The sequence below is a fragment of the Gossypium arboreum genome, chromosome 8 (assembly GCF_025698485.1).
Source record: "Gossypium arboreum isolate Shixiya-1 chromosome 8, ASM2569848v2, whole genome shotgun sequence".
Classification (NCBI taxonomy): domain Eukaryota; kingdom Viridiplantae; phylum Streptophyta; class Magnoliopsida; order Malvales; family Malvaceae; genus Gossypium; species Gossypium arboreum.
In genome coordinates, this window is record NC_069077.1 from 6,914,695 (window position 1) to 6,926,914 (window position 12,220).

Consider the following 12,220-nt stretch of genomic DNA (forward strand, 5'->3'; position numbering starts at 1 on the left):
AACATCTTTACTTCAATTCATTCAAACTCTATACATGCCATATAAATCTTCAAACTTAAAACAAAAGCTACCGGAATTGATCTGGATAGTGTGCTTTGTTGTGTTGATCCGATCTACCCACTTCACTTCAAGTCAATCTACATAAAAATATTAAACACACACAAGTAAGCTTATTGAAGCTTAGTAAGTTCATAAGTTAAAAGTAATGCTTACTAAACATAATATTTCCAAACAATACCAAAACATTTACTAAAGTTTCCTGCGATTCACAACCATTGTTATAATAATTCACATAGTTGAGCTCAACAGTAACAACTACTCAATCTCTTTCATTTGGATCACTTCTCTTTTATTTCTTATAGTCAAATTAGGAAACGGCTTACGAAATTGAGTACGTCGTTGCTCAATGCCACGATTCACAACTCAGTATGGTTTTCCTCATTGAAATACCATACCTACATTTTTTAACTTCGGTATGGGAAATGCCATACCTACATTTCTTAACTCAAGTATGGATTTGATAATACCATACCTACATTTCACATTTCGGTATGGATAATACCATACCTACATTTCACAACTCAGTATGGATGATACCATACCTACATTTCACACTTTGCCATGGAACAACCATGGTCTTATCCGTCAATTCATCACACGTCACGATACGAACGTACTCAATCCTGCGTTTTTCCTAATTTGCATTTCCACATTTATTCTTTCATTAACAAAATCTACACAATCCCACAACAAATTCGTATATAATAACACATTATATACTTCAATCATTCACAAATAAACATCTAATTTCAACCATATGAACTTACCCGCTAATTTGTAGAAGATATTGAAATTTTGGGACTATTCGCAACTTTTCTTTTCCTCGTTCTTCTTTGGATTCTTGATCTATAATATAAAATATTTCTACTCATTAGCATTTATTTGATTTCTATTTCACTTCACAATTTATGCTGTTCAAATTTCGAAATTGCACTTTTACCCCAAAATTTCTGTTTTCACAATTTAGTCCCTACTCAATTCACCCATCAATTGAACTAATTTTTCTCAATTAACACTTTATTTTATCATTATAAACTATTTCAAAACCTTTTATATTCTGAATTTCAACAGCAACCTTCAATTCACAACTTTTTCACAATTAGGTCCTAAATATCATTTCCTATCAAAATCACTTAATAAAACCACCTTAATATGAAATTAGAACTTAAATTTCATAATAATTAATCATAAAATTCCCTTATCCATCCAGGGTAACTTCCAATTTCACCCATAAAATCAAAAACTAATGAATTCTACAAGTGGACCTAATTGTAAAAGTCATAAAACATAAAAATTATCAAGAAAAAGCAAGAATTAGACTCACATGATGTAAAAATATGAAAACCAGCTTTCTCCAGACCTTCTATGGCGTTTTGGCTGAGAAATTATGAAGAAAATGTCTAGATTTTTCAATTACATCATTATTTAACTATTAACTTTTATCTATTTCCAATTTTGCCCTTGTTCACATTGTTTTCTTGCTTATTTCATACCCAAACCGTCCAGCCATTAACCTTTGGGTCTAATTGCTCTTTAAATCCATCTTTTAAATACTTAAGCTATTTACTCACAATTTAACAAATTTTGTGCTATTTTCAATTTAATCCTTTTCAATTAATTAGCCATCCAAACGTTAAAATTTTCTAACGAAACTTTAATACTAACTCAATGACACTCCATAAATATTTATAAAATATTTATAGCTCGATTTTCAACTTTGAGGTCTCGATACCTCATTTTTGACCCGTTGACCTAATAAATTCTTTTAATTCACTAATTTCACCATTTCACAAATTCTTCTAAATTCTTACTTGACTCATAAATATTAAATTACTATCTTGTTCAATCTTATTTGTCGAATTTAGTGATCTCAAATCACCATTTCTGACACCACTGAAAATTAGGCCGTTACACATACTTCATCCGGATAAAGTATGCATTATTAAAATTAATGGTTTGTTTAAACACAATATAGTGAGTTGAAGGGAAATAAAAAGAAAATAATAAATAATGAGGACTTAAAATGAAATTATCCAAATTAAAGTTTGGTGCCGCCACACTGCCAGGTGGCACCCTTGCCCTTCCTTTTCAACAGCCATTCAAAAATAGAAAATTTACATGACAGGTCCCTAAATCTTTTAAATCATTATTTTTTTTATTTTTTTACTGTTTTGGGTCAGAAATTCAGGGTGGTGCCGCCTATGCACCACTCTCCACCAAGACAAATGTACCATTTTAGTACCTAATTTTTGAAACAACTTATTTTGTTATTTTTTTCTATTTTTTTTATATTTTTTGGTAAAAAACCCATTTACATACTTACTTCGGGTGAAGCATGACTATTTGTGTTCATACATACTTAACTCGGATTTATTATGTATTTCATTTACTATTATAATTACGTTATTCAACTGGGGGAATGATGACTATCCTTTGTAATTAAATGATAAAAAACTCATTACATAAATAGTCATTACATAATTTGCCAAAAATAAATTAAATTGATAAATAAAATGCCAAAAAAATTATTACATAAAAAAGGAAGTTATTTATATTACAAAACCCCCTAAAATTGATGGTTTGATGGTGTGGTTCCAGGGGTATATTTTTATGGAGCCGACGTTCACGTTGCGGACGACTACGACGATCAACGTTCTCTTCATCTATATGTGGGGGTGTGTGAAACATAGACGAAAAATTATATGTATCAAACGCCATCGATGAACTTGAGCCGAGAGGACTAGAATATGGCGGTGGATATGGGCCGGGAGGAGTAGAGTACGGCGGTGGATACGGGCCAGAAAGAGCAGAGTACTGAGATAAATATGAGCTGAGATTACAGGAGTACTGAGGTGGTGGTGGGCTGAAGATATCAAACTCTGAATGATAACCGTGGCCTGAGGAGCCCAAGAAATAGTCATCGCCCTCTAAATCTGGATGATAAGAACTACCTCCAGAGTGTAGTTCCGGCTCGGGCTCCTGCTGTGGCTTCGGCTCTGGTGCATGATGCGGATCTGGAAGATGTTGCCCAATTCGTGTCGTATGCCGGGGGACTACCATTGACCGCTCACCAAATAAAAATGGTTTCCCTCTCTCACAGTACCACTGCAGGTACTGTAACGAAGGCTGGAGATCCAAGCCACGATCCATCTGAGGTACCCTTCCAAACCGGTTGTTCCACATCGTAACATATTCTTCATGCTTATCTCCCCAATCAAGCTCATGCCTCCCCTTCTTGGCCATCCCATTGATATCCCCCAATCGTACTAGTAAACTCGGGATATATTGAATGCAACCGAACTGCCAAAGTACTCGATCGCCATGATACCACTCCACTATCTGAAAATTGATAATGGATGCACTAATGGACCATAAGTTTGAGTGGATGCGGGCAGACGAGGGAATAACCGCCATAATTTCTAGAACAGAATACGGCATCCAAATGAACTGTACAGTTAATCACATTTTTTATATTAACGTAGGTCGAGTGAAATAAAATAATAAAATAAAATTGATATTGGAAAAACTTACCCCCTCTCCAGAATGATTCTCAATCATCAGACGGTATATCGGAACCGTGTATGACCTTCTGATACCCGGATTTGTGCTCCATCTAAGAAAAAAATTGTTAAAACAACATAACCCGAAAAAAAAGTCAACTAATTGTTACAATGCATAAAAATTCATCACCTATTAACGAGTGAAAATATATATGATTGGTGACTAATTTATGCCAAGAATAGTATCCGGTAAAGTGCCCACGACTGCAGCAGTATGAGGCATCCGCCTATGTCCATCGTAGAATGATCTGTCGTCCGACAAAGTTCTCGATACAACATGGCTAACACTGCGGACCCCCAACTGTATGAACGAGTGTTATGCAAATTAGATAATAGGGGTAAGTACATCAAGTGAACAGTACTGCCGTTTGATTCCGTCATAAGTACACCCCCTATAAAGTGCATAATGTAAGCTCGAACGACCTGCATCACCTCCTGTTCATTGGCAGTACTCGGCAAATACTCAAAATTGGCCTTTAGCCATGACAACCTCAAACGGCAAATTTCCCTCACTTGGCGGCGCCCAAGTAATTCATAGCAAAGGGTTGGCACGGAGATCGAACTTATGCCCGTGACGCGTTATTGCCGATAGGGAGCCGAAATGCATCTTGCAACATCTTCTAGAGTGATGGTGCACTCCTCGCACAACAAATGAAATGTGTGGGTCTTCAGACGCCATCGTTCGACTAAAGCAGAAATCAAGTCATATCGCAGATCAAAAGTCCAGATCAATGCTGCTGATCCGAACCCGGCTAACTCCAAGAACGGATTAGGCGTTCATCTGGCTGAAACCCTATACTATTAACACGAATAATAATAATAATATAATTAAAAACATATAAACTATCTAAATATAAAACACATACAATTAAAAAAAAGAACTAGAAACATACCTAATTAGAAAAACTTCCAAATAACCTACAAAATTATATAACAACAAATTTAATCAACATTTTAATAAATCAATAAAATTATCAAATAAATATATAATAATATAAAATTACATTATATAAAAATTACATTAAAAATCACAAAACACTAAACTATAAACACTAACAATTTATAATCATATACTAACATAAAATAACTATAAAATTATTTTTTAAATACATTACTAAAAAAATAAATCACAATACACTAATACACACTAAACCACTAAACACTAACAATATATAATCTAATTTTAAATTACTAATAAAATAGCTCTAAAAATATTTTTTTAAAATATATTACTAAAAAATTACAATACGCTAATACACTAAACCACTAAACACTAACAATTTATATAACCTAATCTTAAATTACTAATAAAATAGCTATAAAATTATTATTTTTAAATATATTACTAAAAAATCACAATACACTAATACACTAAACTACTAAACACTAACATTTTATATAACCTAATCAACTATAAAATTATTTTTTAAAATATATTATTACTAAAAAATCACAATAAACTAATACACTAAACACTAACAATTTGTAACCTAATCCCATAAATTATTAACAAAACAAATAACAATAACAAAATACAAAAAACTAATAATTTATAACCTAATCATAAACTACTAACAAAATAATTATACAATTTTTTTAAAAATTTACATTGCTAAAACTCACAAAACACCATAATTTTATAATAAATTACTAAAATAATATATTACCTTTTTATTCTTCTTCTCCTTCTCCTTTCTCTCATTTCTTTCTCACAATCGGTGGTTGCTTCAATATGGGGGGACCATGCTTATAAGGTCCGCCATAAATTTTTTTTTCCCATGAGTGATATGACTCATGCACGTGAAAAAATGGGCAGCATGCAGGGGCAAGGCAGCAGCAGGGGGTGTCGTGCCTACTTGACAGGCTCGACCCGTTTCGGGTATTTTTTACCCGTATAAAACTAGTATTTTTACATATATATTAATATAAATATTAAAAAAATAATATAATAATAATTTTTTAAACGAAAAAAAATTAATATTAAAAAAATCGGTTGTGCCTGTCAGGTAGGCACGACCTAAAAAAATACCATTTTCATAATTAATCTGGCTGACAACCCATTTTCGTGTATAATTTTTTTTATAATATTGAGGTAAAAAACCCACTTTTGGCCCTTGAACTTGGCAAGTAGGTCAATATTGACTATTGAACTTGACAATTAAGTTTACTTTGGTAAATGTATTCTTTTTTGATCATTTTGAACTTGATAACCAAGTCAATTTTTATTACTAAACTTGAAAATTTTCATATTTAGTAATAAAAATTGACTTGGTTATCAAGTTCAACTTGAAAATTGTTAAAAATTGAACTAGTTCAACTTGAGAAATAATTTTTTTTAAATGATGATGTGGTACAATCTTAGAATATCATATTTAATGTTTTAATAACCAAATTGATGGTAACAGGTTAGACCACCAGCTTTCGATTCAACCAGTCTAACTACTGGACCAACAATAATTAAAATTTTGTAAAAATCTAAAAAGTCAAGTAAATTTTTTTTTAAAGATTTTTATGAATTTTAATTATTGTTAGTTCAATGGTCGTATTGATTGAACTAGTTGAATCGAGAACTTGTGGTCTAATTAGTTCAATTGTTAAAACACTGAATATGACATCTTTCAAACTCAGGATCATCAAACTTTAAGAGTTTTTAAATTCAGAGATCAAAATGGACCTAGTTGTCCAGTTTAAAATGGACTAAAAAAAGTAGAAATACCAAAGTGAGTCTAATTGTCAAGCTCAATGATCAATGTGGACCTACTTGCTAAGTTCAATGGCTAAAAATTACATTATTACACTTTTTCTCACGATCATTATTAGAATGAGCTTAAATGAATAACAATTTTTAACTTCAATGATAGAAATGGATAAAAAAAAAAGTCCAGGATCAATGTGACCTACTTGCTAAGTTTCGAGATCAAAAGTTGCATTATCCCTTATAAAAATATAGGAACCAAATGATTTTAAAAATTAAAGTATAAATATTAAATATCTATTTAAGCATATTAAAAGTACCGAACTAAAAGTTCATCATTTTTATAGAATAGAAAAGAAAAAAAAAGAAAAAGAGCATGATGGGTCGCGTGTCGTATATCAGTAAGACTCATCTCTTTAGTATATAAATATGTAATTTTATGTATTTATTTATTTTAAATTATTAAATAATATATTTTATTTAAATTACCAATAAGAAGTGATGCTATTTAATTTTAATTAAAGTATATTAACTATTATGATGATTAAAACTTTACAATAAAAACAAATTCAAATTATGGTTATAGTATGAAATTCAAAATTATTTTGTGATTTTGTAGAATGTTGGACGTTACTCTATGTAATAATAGTTTTTATTATTAAAATACTAGTAAAAGTATAACAAAAATTGAGTGAATTTGTAGGATGCTAAGTATAATATTAGCTTTAATAAAAATACTTTTTAGTACTTAAATTTGACCGTAATAATATTAAGTATAATGTTAGTGCACAATTATAAAATTTTCTAATGTTAGTGCATTATTATAAAATTTTCGGGTTTATAAAATTAAGTTAATAAATTCTCACTAGTGTTATGGGTCATGGATTAAAATTGTGACCAATGCATATAGAATGTTCTAAGGAAATCAACAAATTAAATATATATCATTTAACTTTTGTTATTCATTACATTATTGAATTTGTTATTTTAAACAATCTTTTTATTATTGTTAAAATTTATTATTCAATTTTTCAAATTTTTGGATAAATAAATTTACTTGATGAGAAAATTTATGATACTTATAAATGAAATTTTTGATTCTATTATAAGACTTTTATTAAATAAATTTATATATTAATATTAAATTATTACGTTTCGATCCCGTAAAAATAAAAAAAATACATCACATTAGTTTTAAATAACAAATTTAATTATTTATATAACATATTTAATAAAATCAATTATATTAATTGTATTTTATTTACCGACTATTATCATCAATTTATCGACTATTAAAAAGGTAAAAAAAAAGAATAATAAAGAGTTTAATTTGTAATATATCAATCTGTACAAATATGCCTTAATAATCATTTAAAAAATTAGCACTTAAATGATCAAAATAATTTATATATGTTGATTAGTCATTATTTTGGACAATATTTTAATTTTATTAATTATATACATTGCATATTAAATATGATAAAAATGTTTTTATGATTTGAATTTTTAATATTATATAATTTTAAAAATAATTAAAATTATACGTATAAAACAATATGCACATAAAATTATAATCTAATTAATAAAAGTGAATAGTTTGATTAGTTTGGCAAAATATTTGAATTAAACAATAAACTATTAATAAGTGATTTCTTTTTTAAGCATAAGTCAAATGAGTCTTAAAGTGTGTTCTCCATTGCTTTTGTGATGAACTTTTTCTAAAAAAAGTGCTTTTCTCTTAAAAGTAATGAAGAACACATATCATTGGGGTAACTTTTTTAACTTTTGAGATGGGCTTTTTTAGAAATAAAAAAGTAATAAATTTTAGCTTTTTCAGCCAAAAAGCACTTTTGGCTGTTATTTTATCTTTTCAACTTTACTTTTGACTTAAAATATATTTGATGCTATTATTTTGTATTCTCTTTCTTGGTTATTTAATATGAGTTTTACAAATTTATTAAAAGCATTAATTAAAAATAAAAATATTTTTAAAATAATACAATTGTGTCAATATCTAATTACAAATATTTAATTATTATATTTAAATATTTAAATATAGTTTATATATTCTAATTAAATTTAATAAATAATTAATATTAATTAATTAGAAATATTTAAAATTAATATTATATATTAAAATATTAACAATAAGTTATAATAAATTATTTTTTATATTTTTACTAAAATATCATAATATTAACTAATTTGAACATTATTTAAATACATATTTGTTACTTTATAATATAATGTCTAAAATGGACATTTTACTTTTCAAAAGACTTTTGACAAAGAATATCAAACACTTAAATTTTTTCAAAGCACTTCTCAAAAGTACTTCTCAAAAACACTTTTCTACAGCACTTTTCAAAAGCAATGAAGAGCTGGCCCTTAGCTTAATGACATCGATATTGTTTTTAGTGTAAGAGAATGGAAGTGCGCTGAAGCACATTGTCCTCTTGTTTAAAGGTTAAGATGAAGTTATGCTAGTTTTAGGTATTATATCGAAAAACAAAGATTAAGAATGGTAATTCTACATGAAAAGTAAATATTAGTAATAATAATAAGAGTTGTTTTTCAACCAAATATAAAACTTTATTGGGTTAAATGGACCGTCACAAAATATTTTGGGCCTAATATATATTATCTAGAAAAGGGAACGTCCCTTAAAAATTCATGAACAAAATCACAGATAGCAAAAGCTAGGAACCCTAATTCCGAGTGAGAAGGGAAGAAAAGAAAAAGAACAAAGATGAGGCCGATTTTGATGAAAGGTCATGAAAGGCCATTGACGTTTCTCAAGTACAACAGAGATGGCGATCTTTTGTTTTCGTGTGCCAAGGATCATACTCCCACCGTTTGGTTCGCCGACAACGGCGAGCGTCTCGGCACTTACCGTGGCCATAACGGCGCTGTTTGGACTTGCGATGTCTCAAGTATTTCTTCTCTTTTTTTTTTTATCGAATTTGCAGCTTTTTAAATTGTAATTCCAAATGTTATACTCATGATTATTTTAAATGTTTAGGGGATTCGACGAGGCTTATAACTGGAAGTGCTGATCAAACGGTGAAGTTATGGAATGTTCAGAAGGGAACTCAATTATATACGTTTAATTTTGGTTCACCGGCGAGGTCGGTGGAGTTTGCCATTGGGGATAAACTTGCTGTCATTACCACGGATCCCTTCATGGAATTGACATCCGCTATTCATGTTAAACGCATTGCCGGAGATCCAACCGAACGTAAGCTTAAAAATTATCATATTCATTCATTATGTTGTTGGTTTAAGGCAGTTGGTTTGGTTTGAATAAAATTAGGCAGTGGGAAAGTGATAATATTAATTTGTTGAAGTAGAATGTTGATGTATAATGTAATTTGAAATTTCTGGCATTGTAGTTTAATTCTGTTTTTTTCTTACACAACTATTATTTAAGTCTGTTGATGTGTTTGATTTCTAAACTCTGATTCATTACATTGTGACATAATCATGCAGAAACTGAGGAATCTGTGCTTGTCATCAAAGGTCCTCAAGGTAGAATAAATAGAGCTGTTTGGGGACCCCTCAATAGGACTATCATTAGTGCTGGAGAAGATGCTGTAATTCGTATATGGGATTCTGAGGTATTGCTGTTTTATATACATGCACATATATTGTCGTGTTTGCATGGTGCTTGACAATTAGTTAGCATGTGTAAATAAGTAGAGATGTTGATGCAAAACTCTTCTATGCTATTTTCAATGAAGTAATTTTGTTGAGCTTAAGTTGATCTAGCACAGCATGGATTGAGATTCTAGACTGCTTTCTTTTACATTGTTTGTTAAGACTTGGATACTCAAATTTTTTTTTTGACTTTTTTGAGAATATTGTCACATTGTTTGTGCAATTGATTTTCGAAGTATTATGTTTCTTTCATTATTTGTAATTTCCATTAAATCATTGAAAAGTGTCTGATCTTTTGCATTGATTTTTCCTATCTATATTGCAGACTGGAAAACTGCTTAAAGAGTCTGACAAGGAATCTGGCCACAAAAAGACAATAACATCTCTCACAAAGGCAGCAGATGGTTCACACTTCCTTAGTGGTTCCCTAGATAAATCGGCCAAGGTGATGCATCTTATTAACCCCTCCTAGATCTTCTATGTATGATATTTTTCTCTTCATGATTCTTTATTGTCTTTCTTTTCTTCAAATGTTTAGCTATGGGACACAAGAACATTGACTCTTATCAAGACATACAGTACTGAACGCCCAGTCAATGCTGTTGCAATGTCTCCCCTTCTTGACCATGTAAGTATGCAATAAGAGCTATGCAACTTGTATTCCAATATTCTTTGTCCCTAATAGCATCTTTCTTCTTAATTGGCTGCATTAAAGAGAAATCTGGCAAATCTTTTTCTAGTTTCTGGAAGTTCAGTATCTGTTTTATTTGGTAATTGATAACTTCGGGGTCTTCAAGCATTTTATTTAAACTTATAGAACTCACAGGCCTAAAGATGTCTAATATTGTAATTCACCTCAAGCCTTGCAAAATCAATTGTTTAGATGGTCCAATGCTAATGTTGGATTGTCTGATAGCATATATTTGCATGATACTGGGTTTATTTGGCAATGCTGAGAGAAAATAAAGGGGGTTGGGGAGGGGGGGACTGATTTCATTATCAGCATTCTTGTTTCTTTCTTCTGAATCGCTCGTGTTATTCTAGGTGGTGCTTGGAGGTGGCCAGGATGCATCAGCTGTCACAACTACCGATCATCGTGCTGGAAAGTTTGAAGCTAAATTCTATGACAAGGTAATTTTTGTTTATATAAGGTTTCTGCAGATGGTGAAGATTTGTTTTTCTGCAGTTTCCCATTTTATCATACTGTTTGGCTGCTTTGTAGATACTTCAAGAGGAAATTGGAGGTGTGAAAGGGCATTTTGGGCCTATAAATGCTTTGGCTTTTAACCCAGATGGGAAGAGGTACGGAGCAAATAAAATTTCTTTGCTTATTTACAACTTGCTAATGAAACTTGATGTTGTTGTGTGCTGTGCATCAAATGAACCTTGTTTATGGAAAGTTGAAATTTATGGTTCCACGGATGTCTTTATTATTGTTAGCTAAATCCAATTGTGTTATATGAAATGATATATTCAACTAGACCAATTGCATCTCATCATGATTTGGTAGTTCTCTCTTGCATGTTTGCTGCCACGGAATTTTTGTTCTGCTCCGGATTGTTGATTATTTTAACCATCTGTGTTTTGTAACTGAATAGTTTTTCGAGTGGAGGGGAGGATGGATATGTGCGATTACACCATTTTGACCCGGACTACTTCAACATCAAAATTTAAATTTTGGTGACAAAAAGAAGACTGAAAAAGTTGTTTTTGTAGCAATGATTTATGCGTTCAATTTTCAGTGGTATTTGACTGCAAAGGGATAAGATCCTATATTTATGCACATAACCAGCTTTTTTGTTTGTTCGTTGAAACGGAGTAATTTTGAGCTTTATCTATTTTCTTTCTCTAGCTAGAATGTTATCCATATTTCCGGTTTCAAATGTTCATGTTTAGAAGCTCCCTTTTTTTCCTTGCGTTATACACCTTTATATCTATATTTTATCCTTTCTAGTTTTTATGATGTGTTGGGGTTGAAAATACCTGCCAGCCCCAACATCAATTTAATTAATTAATTTACTCCCAATTGAATACGATCTGTTTCAAAATTTATATGTATATTATTTTCATTGTAATTGAACTCCATACATGAAGTTAAGATTTAAGAGTATGAGACTTTAGGGTCTGTTTGAACATTGAAATACTAATACGATTATTAATAGAAATAAACATCATTTTATCTAGGCATTTTAGTTCATATGGGTTATTCCCTTTTTAATATTTAATGCTTCTTATATAATATGTATTT

At 30.3% G+C, this 12,220-nt stretch overlaps 1 protein-coding gene across 1 annotated transcript; it reads left to right on the forward strand.

Moving 5' to 3' along the window:
- The first annotated feature begins 8,957 nt into the window (after nucleotides 1-8,957).
- Nucleotides 8,958-11,786, forward strand: LOC108467667 (eukaryotic translation initiation factor 3 subunit I-like). The gene is made up of 8 exons (XM_017768389.2): nucleotides 8,958-9,248; nucleotides 9,338-9,553; nucleotides 9,805-9,932; nucleotides 10,298-10,417; nucleotides 10,511-10,600; nucleotides 11,017-11,103; nucleotides 11,195-11,274; nucleotides 11,571-11,786. Exons 1-8 carry the CDS (start codon nucleotides 9,065-9,067, stop codon nucleotides 11,644-11,646), a joined length of 981 nt encoding a protein of 326 aa, XP_017623878.1. The 5' UTR covers nucleotides 8,958-9,064; the 3' UTR covers nucleotides 11,647-11,786.
- The last annotated feature ends 434 nt before the right edge of the window (nucleotides 11,787-12,220 follow it).